The 14205-nt window shown below is 40.2% G+C and overlaps 1 protein-coding gene across 3 annotated transcripts in view; it reads right to left on the bottom strand.

The window, feature by feature from the left end:
- Positions 1-6714: 6714 nt before the first annotated feature.
- Positions 6715-14205, bottom strand: part of C3H12orf75 (chromosome 3 C12orf75 homolog) — a 45668-nt gene continuing 38177 nt past the window's right edge. The window contains exons 4-7 of one of the 3 annotated variants that reach the window (XR_011255286.1): positions 13896-13975; positions 12870-12906; positions 11174-11309; positions 6715-7587 (exon numbers count right to left, since the gene is read on the bottom strand). Coding sequence is in view for 2 of the 3 variants with exons in the window: in XM_069581070.1 (XP_069437171.1) it covers positions 7565-7587; positions 13896-13975 (103 nt within the window). In the remaining variant the exon portion in view is untranslated. The remainder of the gene's footprint in view (positions 7588-11173; positions 11310-12869; positions 12907-13895; positions 13976-14205) is intronic. The other 2 variants (XM_069581071.1, XM_069581070.1) reach the window with 2 other exon arrangements.

Genomic DNA, 14205 nt, shown 5'->3' with positions numbered 1-14205 from the left:
ACCACACTGAATTCTTCACTCTTCTTTAAATATTCTAGACATACTTTTGCATGAGGTATTTTAGCTTGCCACTTCATAAAATGTTCTGCTGGAACCCACATGGGTAGCTACTTCTCCTTCAGTTCTTTGCCTTCAAATGTCTTTTTAGTGAGTAATTCCCTGATCTTCCTATTCAAGATTAAAATTGCAAACACACCTGCCCAACTAGCTCTCTATTTCCTTTTCTGGTTTAGTTTTCCCCCATAGAACTTACTACTGTAACTACATATATAATATTTACTCACTTAGTGCATCTCCTCATGTAAAACATAAACCTGATATCAAGGACTTTTGTCTGATTGGCTCACTGTTGCATCCCCAATGCCTAAAACAATGCCAGGCCTCCAGCTAGTGATTGTTCCTATCAAAAGGGCAGTGGGACTTCCCTGGTGGTACAGCGGTTAAGAATCTGCCTTCCAGTGCAGGGGTTTGATCCCTGGTCTGGAAACTAAGATCCCACATGCTGTGGGGCAATTAAGCCCAAGCTCCACAACTAGAGAAAGCCCACACACTACAACGAAGTCCCAGCATGGCCAGAAAAAAATTAATAAAAATTAAAGAAATTTTAAAAAATAAAAACTTCCAATGAATTAGATGAGATAGAGGTATCCTGATAGGTAGCTCAGATGGTAAGGAGCCTGCCTGCAAATGTGGAAGGCCCAAGTTCTATCCCTGGGTAGGGAAGATCCCCTGGAGAAGGAAATGGCAACCCACTCCAGTGTTCTTGCCTGGAAAATCCCATGGGATGGAGAAGCCTGGCAGGCTACAGTCCATAGGGTCACAAAGAGTCAGACATGACTGAATGGCCTACACTTTCACACTTTGAGTAGGGACTTCCCTGGCAGTCCAGTGGTTATGAATACATCTTCCAATTCAGGGGACACAGGTTCAATCCCTGGATGAGGAACTAAGATCCCACATGCCTTGGAGCCACTAAACCTGCTTGCTGCAACTACAAAGTCCACGTGCTGTAACAAAAGATCCTGCTGGCTACAGTGAAGATCCCCAGAGCCACAACTAAGACCCGACACAACCAAACACATTAATTTTAAAAAATACACATCCACAGGATGAATAAAAAGATAAAATTTGTTACATTTTTAAAAAATAAATGCCAGACCTAGACTAGACCCTCAGGAAATAATTGTTTGATGAATGAATCAGTGAATTAATGAATCCTTCTAATAACAATCTTAGAAGAGAACTAGAATAGATTTTGTCCTATTTACTGAAATTTATCAAGGCACAGAAACAGCCAGATGATTTACCAAAGGCCTTAAATCTGTCCCAAAGAAAACACACTCTGTCTGAGAGTCACAAATTCTCTTGCTTTCATATCAATACAAAGTCATTTTTTCATAGTAGATCCCTTAGACTCAATTCTAAGATGAATGGAAAAAAATATACAAGATGCCGGCCTCCTAGGGAGTCTGCAGCACTTTAACGTCAAATATTTATGGAATAAACAAAATAGATAAAAGAAGTGCTAAATATTATGTGACATGTAGTTACAGACTCTGTCGTTGTTCAGTTGCTAAGTTGTGTCTGACACTTTCGACCCCATAGACGGCAGCATACCAGGTTTCCTTGTCTTTCACTATCTCCCAGAGTTTGCTCAAACTCATGTCCATTGAGTCGGTGATGCTATCTAACCATCTCATCCTCTAGTGTTACAGACTCTACTGGTGGCAAAAGAAGTTTGTCTTTATTTAATGAATCACTTTAGTGGAAAGAGAAGTGGGAGAGGGATGTGAAGTAACAGGATGGCCTCAATATTATAAAAAAACCCAATTACTAAGCAGCTGGTTATGCTTGGTGCTGGGGAAGGTGTGGCCCTGCCCCATGAAATGTTTCTGACCTTCCTAGTAGGATGTCTTGGTTGGAACATACACGTTTGTTTCTTTATTTTCCTTGACTCTCTGTGTCAGTTTTTGTGCCAAGCACCCCTCCTAGTCTTGAAGGAATGTCTTGTGTAGGAGATGGACGTTATTGTTTGTTGAACAAAGCTTTCCACAAATTGCACTGTGTCGAAGAACTCCAGGTCTTTTGTATTATCCATTAAATGGGAAAGGCCCATCTTCACAAACTGGAACTGCAAGTATTAGTCATGCCTCTACAGAGAGACTCACAAACCAGGGGTTGGAAGAGAATGAAAGACGAAGCCTTCTGATGGCCCTTAGGTGACAGTGATTGGGGAGACCCAGCAGGTAGACCCCACAATTGCTTCCCCCCACAGTGGCTTCCTACAGTCTTCAGATGAAGCTCCACCTCACCCCATGAAGCTCCCAGTCGCCCTGCCCCACCCCTCCCCTGCAATTCCCACCACCCCAACCAGCCAGGTGAACTCCCAGCAGTTCCCAGGACACGCTGAGTGTCTTCCGGGCTCCGGGCTTGTGGTTCTCTACCCTTACTCGTCTTCTTCTGCCCATATTTGGTTACCTGGTGCTCTCCCTTATGGCTCAACAGGGAACTGCACTCTGGGAAGTCTATCCTAAGCCAGAAGTCTGACATGGGTGTCCCTGCACTGTGCTCCCAAAGCCATCAGGCTCCCCTGGGCATTGCTCTTTGCTTATTACAGGTTACCCAGTGCCCTCTCCCCGGCTATTCTAAAGAGCCCCGAATGCAGGGGTTAGGTCTTCCAGCAGTGTCCTCGGTGACTAGTGTCCACGTGGGGCAGAGCAAGAATTGGTGATGATCAATTGGTGATGATCGATAAACAACTAAGAATCAGAATGGAGTATCAGAAACCAGTCTATGGGAAAGCACATCATTTTGTTCTGCTTGGATTTATCATGTTCATTAAGTAAAAGTTAGCTAAGAAAATGTAAACTATCTTCCTGGGAATGAGTTCCTTACATAACTTTTCACCCCTGAAATTCTTCACAACTTTTGGCACAGATATGACAAGACTACATAAAGCTCCCATTTGCAAAACAGAACCTTCTTCTCTTCCTCTTCAAGCTCTCCTCAACTAGAAAGCCCAGTGAGATAACCTCCCAGTTGTACTAACTTGTGCTAGTGCTAAGTCACTTCAGTCATGTCCAACTATTTGTGACCCTATGGACCGGAGCCTGCCAGGCTCCTCTGTTCATGGGGATTCTCCAGGCAAGTACTAACTTAGACTCTTCTATCACTCTGTTTCTCTCCCTAGAGCCTCCTACAGATCACATCTGAGAATTCAGTTCATCAGGGCAGCCACTCTCCTATACAACCCCAGAAGCTAGTTGTACTTGCCAAAACCAGATATCTACATTCCAGAGATTGAAACAGTTCTTCCAAAACTAAATTCAAGCAGTCTCCTAAAACCAAGTCTAGAAATAAATGTCTCCTAGCATAAACAGTTTCTTAAGAAATCTTTCCCAATCAAAATAATTTTATTAGTCAGAAATTCTCTGAAACTCATCTATTATACATTACATTTCAGCAACAGTCTTACAAAGAACCAGAATACGTTGTTTGAAAAGTTTTTAACTCTCAAATTTTGGGCACAGTCCTGAATATTCATTGGAAGGACTGATGCTCCAATACTTTGGCCACCTGACATGAAGAACTGACTCATTTGAAAAGACCCTGATGATGGGAATGATTGAAGGCGGGAGGAGAAGGGGATGACAGAGGATGAGATGGTTTGAAGGCATCATCGACTCAACGGATATGAGTTTGAGTAGATTCCGGGAGTTGGTGATGGACAGGGAAGCCTGGCATACTGCAGTCCATGGGGTTGCAAAGAGTCAGACACAACTGAGCAACTGAACTGAACTGAACTGAAAGGTTTCTCCAATCTCTCGCTTTAGAAAGCTCTTAACGTTAGTAATTACTCTTCTCTAAGACTTTCACTCAAGATTCTTGCAATACTTAATAAAAATGGTAATCGTTATACTTAAGACATAGGTAAGTGGGTGGTGGTATTAACGTGTAAGAATCACAAGGTTCTAAATTTAAATAATGTCTAGTTGAAGGAAAATGACAAGACTTGTCACAATATGGGAAATACTATTCATTTATAATAAAATTTGATGCAGTTTTAGGAATGTGTTTAAACTAACTTTTGAATTGGATTTTTGTTCTTGCTTGCTAATAAAAGTCAACCTAAGAAGAACAAAGGATAGGATTTTTCAAGAACTAATATGAAAAAACAACCAATGAGCAAAACTTGAACAATGTGAGCAATAAAATAGGTATCATTATAGTGCTAGACTATAACCTAAAGAAGAAAGTAGTATCCACGAGTCCTATGGATATGAATAAATAATTGAATAAAAAGTAAGTGGGGGTGCTCAGCCGCTTTGACCCCATGGACTGTAGCCTGCCACGCTCTTCTGTCAGTGGGATTTCACAGCAAGAATGCTGGAGTGGATTGCCATTTCCTCCTCAGCCGGATCTTCCTGACCCAGGGATCAACCCCAAGTCTCCTGCCTCTCCTGCATTGCAGATGGATTCTTTACCACTGAGTCACCTGGGAAGGCAAATGTGGGAGAAGAGACAAGTATTCTTCAGAGAAGGATTCCAAGCAACACATGTGAAGGAACAAGGGAAGTAGAACATGAGCACTGGAACGCCACAGTACATGCTGCCAGCAAGGTCCAAGGACGAATGCTAAAATCAGTGAGCAAATCCTTAAAAACAGGACATGTTCAGAGTCTCAAAGTGTCTCCCCTCAAATAATAATTCCTGTGGGTTTTTCCTTTTCTTTCCCTTTTGCTTTATTTTTTAATTGAAGTATATTTGACCTTTTTTGTAAACTCTGGGGCACAACATAATGACTTGATATGTCTATACATTTCAAAGTGATCACCACGTAAGTCTAGTTACCATCTATCACCATACAAAGCTGCTACGTTATTATGGACTATATTCCCCACACTGTACACTTTATCCCCATGACTCATTTATTTTGTAACTGGAAGTTTATATCTCCTAATCTCCTTCACCTATTCACTCCTTCCCCCATCCTCCCCTCTGGCAAGCAGCTGTTTGCATGACTGTTTCTGTTAGTCACTCATTTTGTTTTTTAAATTCCACGTATAAGTGAAATCATACAGTATTGTCTTTCTCTGACTTATTTCACTTAACATAAATAAATTCATCCATGTTGTCACAAATGGTAAGATTTCATTTTTTTATGGCAAGTAATACATAATGCTTCTTAAAAATTCCTTGACACTCTTTTCTCCAGGTTTAGCTTAATTCCCCTCTCCTTTGAGTGTGATCAAACTTCCCTGGTGGCTCAGACGGTAAAGCATCTGCCTACAATGTAGGAGACCCAGGTTCGATCCCTGGGTCGGGAAGATCCTCTGGAGAAGGCAATGGAACCCACTCCAGTATTCTTGCCTGGAAAATCCCATGGATGGAGGAGCCTGGTGGGCTGCAGTCCATGAGGTCACAGAGAATCGGACACGACTGAGCAACTAAACTTTCACTTTCTTTTATTGAGTATGGTCTAAACGTCTGACTCACTTATAAGGAACAGAGAATGGAGACAGAACACAAGACACCTTACAGTGGAGAAACCTGACAGCTGCTCCTATCCGAGTGATCATAGTTAATATCACCAATAACAGATTATGTTGAAATCATAAGATATTATGATGTGCTGAAGGGGGCTCTTCATCTCTGTGGTATTCCTCTCAAATTTACAACCCCTATCCATAAGAAAACATCAGGAAATACACACTGAGAAAGTACTTAAAATATGTAGGCTTCAAAAGACTCAAGTCACGAAAAATAAGGAAATTCTGAGAAAACACCAGGAAGAGGAGACTCGGGATGAGAAATGCAGCAGAATGCAGGGGAATCTGGGGACTTCCTGGTGGTCTGCGGCTATGGCTCCGTGCTTCCAAGGCAGGAGGCCTGGGAATGCAGGGGAACCTGGGGACTTCCTGGTGGTCTGTGGCTATGGCTCCGTGCTTCCAAGGCAGGAGGCCTGGGAATGCAGGGGAATCTGGGGACTTCCTGGTGGTCTGCGGCTATGGCTCCGTGCTTCCAAGGCAGGAGGCCTGGGTCCCATTCCTGGGCAGGGGACTAGATCCCACATGCCACAACCTAGACCTGGTGCGACCAAACAAATAATTTTTTTTAAAAAAAAAAAGAAAGAATGCAGTGGCATTTCAGGCTGGATCCTGAACAGAAATAGGATGCTAACAGAGCAGTTAATGGAATCCAGTGAGAGCCTGTAGTTCAGTTTATAGCATTATACCAATGTTTAATTTCTCAGCTTTGAAGAATATACTAAGTTTATGTAAGATGTTAACATTAAGGAAGGCTACAGAATGGCATTTAAGAACTTTCTGTACCACCCTTACACTCCTCTTTAAATCTAAATTTGTTTCAAAATTAAAAGGTTTCTAAAGTTAATCTATCTGTTATCTCTATGGGATAAACATGATATTTCACCTAAATGCCATTATGGATGTGTGGATATGGGACAGAAGTACATATACCATAATCATTTCTTAGTAAATCTAATCTTCAGATTCTTTTTTTTCAAATCCACTTGAAGTCCCTATGATAGTTGTATGGAATACATAAGGTAATGATTTTCTTGTGAAAGATTTTGTTCTTTTCATAGCAATCCATTTATACATTATTATTTTTATGCTGATATATTGTATCTACATATCATAACATGTGACTTATTTGAAAGTGTTCTTCCAAAAAATAATGAAGAAATCCAGGTAAAGAGGGATAAAAATGTTTTAATTGTTGAAATACAATTGAGTGATTTACACTGCAGTGTTAAGTGGATACACAAGGTCGTTATCAAATTAAGAACTTTCCAAATATCCCACTAACCATCCCAGTGACAAGTCCTTGAAAATAGTACAGGATTAACATGATAAGATGCTTTGATCACACACAGGTAGAATGGGAGACTTGATGGCTATGAAGTACTTGTAGTTACATAAGCCTTTAATTAAAGAAAAGAGGAAGTTAATCGAAATGTACGTACGGCATGCAAACCTCAGCAGTTGAAGTACTGCCATGTAATGTGTTGTTCCCAATAAAGAAACTCCTCTGATATTTAAATAGAGCTGAAAACCAATAGTAAAAAAGGGAAAGAGATGGCAGGAAGTATCAATTTAATCAATTTTACAGCTAAAAATCAACATGAAGTAGAAATAGTGAAAAATAACAGACAAATATATTACTTTGGGTAACTCATTGATAGTGCCTTATTATTTTAAGTTATAAATAGATGAAGGATTTTAATTTATAAAAACTATCAAAAAAGCATCAGTGAAAAGACATGGTCTTCATGAGCTGTGGGAATGTTCAGGTGAGAACCCAGAGGGGACACAGCAACCAGCTGGGCAAGAACCCTTCATAAGTTTGCCTTCTGCAGGTGGATCACAGAAAGTTCCATATCCAAGCATGTTGTTTAACCAATTCCTTTCTAGTACCACAACATTCAGTATATACCCATGGTTTTAACTATCAACTAAGAATTTGGGGGGAGGGGTGGCGACTGTTTAGAATTTCCTTGGAAATGTCTGTGCGCGTTACAAAATCCCATGAAGGAAAAATTTCATCCAGATCTTGATGGACAGGCTATGAGGGTGATAAACAAAAAAAGGGGAAAGAGTTATTAGGAAGCATGAAAGGCAACACTTAGATAAAAATACATCAGCATTAAGCCTGCAAATTATTTACTGATTTTCTTTTCAATAATACACACATTCAACATCCATTTAACATCGATATGAGAATGAAAATGTGGCCCGCATAGGGTGAAGCACTGATGACACTTATATAGAGACAAAGGTGGATGGAGAAAGAGACTTCTCAACTTATAATTAAATTGTTGGTTGGTCAAAAAGTTCATCTGAGTTTTTTCACAACATCTTATGAATCGAAACTTTCGGCCAACCCAATACACCAGTGAGATGATGCCCAAACCTAGTTACCCACCAACAGCACAAAGATGCAGATTGTTCAGCCACAACCCCGTTCCTTTTCTGCTCAGTCAGACCCTCCTGGGAGAGAGCGAGCTATCCACATTATCTCCCTGGGGATCTGATGTAGCGAGCCCATCCACTGGCATTTGAGAACCATTACTGCACTGGCAGCACTCCATACATCTACACGGGCAACACTTCCACCCTTGGTCACCTGTAGAAGAAACTACACATTTGGAGATACAGCCGATTTTAAGAGATTCTGAATGTGAAAGTGTCAGTCACTCAGTCGTGTCCAAATCTCTTTGCGACCCATGGACTGTAGCCCACCAGACTTCTCTGCCCTTGAAATTCTCTAGGCAAGAATACTGGAGGGAGTTGCCAGTTCCTTCTTCAGGGGATCTTCCCAACCAAGGGACTGAACCTGGGTCTCCTGCATTGCAGGCAAATTCTTTACGATTTGAGCCACTAGCTTCACAAAGTAACCAATTCGACTGTGAACTTGGGTCACTAAGATTTTACACATATGTTGTTCAGTCGCTCAGTTGTGTCTGACTTTGGCAATCCCATGGACTGGGGGATGTCAGGCTTCCCTGTCCTTTACCATCTCCCAGAGCTTGCTCAAACTCATGTGCATCGAGTCGGTGATGCCATCCAACCATCTCATCCTCTGTCGTCCCCTTCTCCTCCTGCCTTCAGTCTTTCCCAGCATCGGAGTCTTTTCCAATGAATCAGCTCTTCATGTCAAGTGGCCAAAGTACTGGAGCTTCAATTTCAGCTTAAGTCCTTCTAGTGAATATTCAGGGCTGATTTCATTTAGGATGGATTGGTATCACTTCCTTGCAGTCCAAAAGACTCTCAAGAGTCTTCTCCAAAACGATAGTTCAAAAGCACCAATTATTCGGTGCTCAACTTTTTTATAGTCCAACTCTTACATCCATACATGACTACTGGAAAAACCATAGCTTTGACTAGATGGACCTTTGATGGCAAAGTAATGTCTGCTTTTTAATATGCTGTCTAGGTTGTTCACAGCTTTTCTTCCAAGAAGCAAGCACCTTTTAATTTCGTGGCTTCAGTCACCATCTGCAGTGATTTTGGAGCCCAAGAAAATAAAGTCTGTCACTGTTTCCATTGTTTCTCCATCTATTTGCCATGAAGTGATGGGACTGGATGCCATGACCGTTGTTTTTTGAACGGTGTTTTAAGCCAGCTTTTTCTCTCTCCTCTTTCACCTTCATCAAGAGGCTCTTTAGTTCCTCTTCGCTTTCCGCCCAAGGGTGGTATCATCTGCATATCTGAGGTTATTGACATTTCTCTCAGCAATCTTGATTCCAGGGTGTGCTTCATCCAGCCCAGCATTTGATATGATGTACTCTGCATAGTAATGCTCAAAATTCTCCAAGCCAGGCTTCAACAGTATGTGAACCGTGAACTTTCAGATCTTCAAGCTGGTTTCAGAAAAGGCAAAGGAACCAGAGATCAAATTGCCAACATCTGCTGGATCATTGAAAAAGCAAGAGAGTTCTAGAAAAACATCTATTTCTGCTTTATTGACTATGCCAAAGCCTTTGTGTGGATTACAACAAACTGTGGAAAATTCTTAAAGAGATGAGAATACCAGACTACCTGACCTGCCTCTTGAGAAACCTATATGCAGGTAAGGAAGCAACAGTTAGAACTGGACATGGAACAACAGACTGGTTCCAAATAAGAAAAGGAGTACGTTGAGGCTGAATATTGTCACCCTGCTTATTTAACTTCTATGCAGAGTACATCATGAGAAACGCTGGGCTGGATGAAGCACAGGCTGGAATCAAGATTGCCGGGAGAAATATCAATAACCTCAGATATGCAGATGACACCACCCTTATGGCAGAAAGCAAAGAACTAAAGAGCCTCTTGATGACAGTGAAAGAAGAGAGTGAAAAAGTTGGCTTAAGCTCAACATTCAGAAAACGAAGATCATGGCATCCAGGCCCATCACTTCATGGCAAATAGATGGGGAAACAGTGGAAACAGTAGCAGACTTTATTTTTCGGGCTCCAAAATCACTGCAGATGCTGACTGCAGCCATGAAATTAAAAGACATTTACTCCTTGGAAGAAAAGTTTTGACCAACCTAGACAGCATATTAAAAAGCAGAGACGTTATTTTGCCAACAAAGGTCCATCTAGTCGAGGCTATGGTTTTTCCAGTAGTCATGTATGGATGTGAGAGTTAGACTATAAAGAAAGTTGAGTGCTGAAGAACTGATGCTTTTTAAGTGTGGTGTTGGAGAAGACTCTTGAGAGTCCCTTGGACTGCAAGGAGATCCAACCAGTCCATCCTGAAGGAAATCAGTCCTGAATAGTCATTGAAAGGACTGATGCTGAAGCTGAAACTCCAATACTTTGGCCACCTGGTGTGAAGAACTGACTCATTTGAAAAGACCCTGATGCTGGGAAAGACTAATGGCAGGAGGAGAAGGGGACGACAGAGGATGAGATGGCTGGATGGCATCACTGATGCAATGGACATGAGTTTGAGTAAACTCCGGGAGTTGGTGATGGACAGGGAGGCCTGGCGTGCTGCGGTCCATAGGGTCACAAAGAGTCAGACATGACTGAGCAACTGAACTAAACTCTGCATAGACGTTAAATAAGCACAGTGATAGGGTACAGCCTGATGTACTCCTTTCCCAATTTGGAACCAGTTCTTTGTTCCATGTCTGGTTCTAACTGTTGCTTCTTGACCTGCATACAGGTTTCTCAGGAGGAAGGTAAGGTGGTCCATCGACCACCTTTAAGAATTTTCCACAGTTCATTGTGATCCACACAGTCAAAGGCTAAAGTGTAGTCAAGGAAGCAGAAGTAGATGTTTTTCTGGAAATCTCTTGCTTTTTCTGTGATCCAATGGATGTTGGCAATTTGATCCTCTGGTTTAGGTCAAAAAACAAAAGTATCTCCAATCTCTTCCATAAAACGTCTCTTCTCATCAGCATTTCTGCCCAATAATTTAAGCTCGGATGCCATATATTCTGATGCCTCATGATAAGTACTACTGAGGATGCTTAACTATTGAGTAAACAGACAGCCTTTCAATGTAGAAATTTTCTCAGATAATTCAAAAGAGGCGAATTGGTTGTTCACCAGTAGAGTTAAAGAATGAGGAAAGTTGAAAGGAGAGAGGGATGGCAATAAAATAGTGTCTGTTTTCATACCAATAGCCATGAGCAGTAGGGAAATATTTGAGCTCACCGTCTAACTTTGGCTGATGTTGGCTGATTCATCAGCAGTGTGGCTCCACTGTTATCAGGAAATTTCAGATCCACATACAAAGCTTCCACAATCATCTTGTCTAACTCTCACGTGTGAAAATTGAAATTGGGTGAAGCTGGGAGAAAGTGAGGGATTCATCTAAGATCCTGTGTTAACACAGACCTGCCAAGTCTCCTGATCTCTGTCTACACAGCACTGCTTCCCACTCTATTCAGATACTTTCTGAAATATACCCTGTTTTCAGGAGGGTAAACACTAATGTATGCTTATTTTCAACTAGATTATCTTTTCTATTTGATGCAGATAATAAAAAAAAAATACAGTCACATCAGAAAAAAGCAGCAGGGAACTTAGAAATCTACATGAGATTTAGAACTCTTAAAAATACTAGAAACAGAAAATCTCCAGCAAGTTCTTAAATAGAAACTCAACACCCTAATATGGATATGAGCACTAGGGAATAATGCTCCATAATGTTGTAGCCTTGATGAGAAAGTCTTTGAAGAAGCTGCCTAATATTGTTGTATTTCTTATCCCAAAGAAACCAGTTAAAGCTTCCATGTCCCTTTCCTCCAACAGAAGAGCTTATTTGTCTCCATTTGTGAGCTTATTCTGCACCCCATATCATCCCAGACACCAGTACCCATACTGGCTCTGAGCAAGAAGTTGGTTCAACATCAAATCAGTCTTGCTTCTGGTCTACCAAGGGCTGGATTCTGGTTACAAAAAAGGATGATGGTACAATGACGATGATGATGGTGACGATGACAGTGACAATTACAGCAGAAGGCACCATTGACTTTATATTTAATCCTAACAAGACCCCTTCAAGATAAATATCAGGGGAAGTAACTTGCCAGGCTAGTAACAGAAAGAGCCTGAATTCAAATCCAAGGCTGTCTGACTCCCAAAAGAGAACGGGCTATCTCAGGAGACAGAGCAGTCCCGATCATCAGATGTTCGGCAAGACTGAAGACAGGCAAGATCTAAGCATTGCGTGCATTGTGGGCCAGGTGAACTGAAACCCTTTGGCTCTGTGGTTCCTCAGTATCTTTTAGAGTATCTGGTACCCAGAGGGGTAATGAAAGCAATTTTCCCTGTATGCTTGTTCTTATTAATCATATCAATATAATTCTAACTCCACACTCTTCACCAGGTCAACAGTGCTTCACCTTTTAAACTTGGTCTATAATTTTACCATTTCTTCCTGCAAAACTGCATCTTTGCACACTGATGACTACCTATCTCTATTGGAGTTTTGGTACTGATAAATCTTCTCTCTGTATATCAAGTACCCCTGGCTATTGCCAAACATTTAATATTGATCAGAATCTAATTCCCAGCCTCTCTAGTCTTTCCTTGTCTATCATTTTCAAGGTCATAGCCCCTCAAAGATTTTGGCAATGAAGAGTGAAACCTCAGTAAGTCTAGGCAAACATGTAGCTTGCTCTTATTTGATGAATTAAGTTGTAGTTGAAAAAAATTAAGTGAAAAAAGGTAACTGCAGAGAAAATCAATCTAATCATTAAAGACTTCTTTACAATAAAACATATTTGATTCCACAGATTTAACTGAAAGATAAGATCCCTCCTAATCTTATACAGAGCATTATTAATATCTACAGTTCATTCATCAAAGTTAAATATACAGAATTATTTAGAAAAATATACAGTACCTCTTGATTATTGAATCATGATATTTTTTCTTCTAATCTTAAAAAAGAAAATTAAGAAAAGTTAAATATTCAGCTATAAAGAACATATTCCAGTTACCCATAGAACTACAAATAGCTGGGATATATACATATTTGCTAGTCTAAATCATCAAGTAGAGAAAAAGCAATGAAGAACAAATAACCATGGTGTGTTAAAAATAATATAATATTTTATTACATTTGTGTACAAATTAAATTACATGTTACATCTATATAATTATATGTGTACATATCAATAGTTCTTTAAAAAACCATATATCAGACAACTGTATAGTGATTAGTAAACTGGCATTCTTTACAAGCCACATTAAAACTTCACTTTAGCAAGAAGCTATCTACAAGGTTGCAATCATACCTATTATCCAAAGGACTTCATTAGCCCCACAATTACTAACTAGTAAAACTCAGAAAAAGGAGCCTCCACTTCATTTTGTTATACAAAAGGCAGTTAATTTTCTTCTAATCACCAGGCTACTTACCAGTTACATTTATAAGGTATTACAAGAATTCACCTGTATGTTCTGCAAAAATTCCATAAATTTACTGAAACATTTGCTTTCACACAGATCATCACTGAAATTAATATGAAATTTAAAATATCCATGTATCAACCACAGACGGAAGCTAACTGTTGCTCTGGAATTATTCTCATAGTGCAGGTGGCAGTTTCAACAAATGATTACAATGAGCACGTATGGGTATTTGTTGTTACTACTGTTGTTTGATTTTTTTTCAGACCATGCCTGGTGGCATGTGGGATCTTAGCTCCATAACTAGGGATTGAACCCATGCCCTCTGCAGTGGAAGCTTGAAGTCTCAACCCTGAACTGCCAAGGAAGTCCCAAATATGGTTCTTAAACATGGTTCACTGAAACTCAGTAATATTTAGGGTGAGTCAGGCAAGTGGAAATATCAATTTCCCTTTTTTTTCCACAAAACAAAAAATTAAGCATGTAGAAACAGTAAATATCGCAGAGTTTTACTTACTTTTCTGCACAGTCTTTGTCTGAGTGGACACCATATTGACAGCTTCAGATGGCAGACCAACATACACTCCTCCATAGTTTCTTGATGAAAAAGAAGCAGAGAGAGAAAAGTCAGACCAAACTACATGGTTACTATACATTTGCAGGAAGTGGTGATATCATGGGAACTTTCAAACAATTATAGAATTATTAAACTAATTCATGACTTTTCAAAAGTAGAATTCAGAATGCTACTGTCCTTGGAAGATCATTGTTTTTCTTTGTTTAAATAAAAGCTACATATAAAAAAAGAAAGCTGTAGTCTTTAGATA

Source organism: Ovis canadensis, chromosome 3 (assembly GCF_042477335.2).
Source record: "Ovis canadensis isolate MfBH-ARS-UI-01 breed Bighorn chromosome 3, ARS-UI_OviCan_v2, whole genome shotgun sequence".
In the NCBI taxonomy this organism is placed as follows: domain Eukaryota; kingdom Metazoa; phylum Chordata; class Mammalia; order Artiodactyla; family Bovidae; genus Ovis; species Ovis canadensis.
Note: the sequence above shows the minus strand (reverse complement) of the source record. Positions and strands in the feature narration are given on the sequence as shown.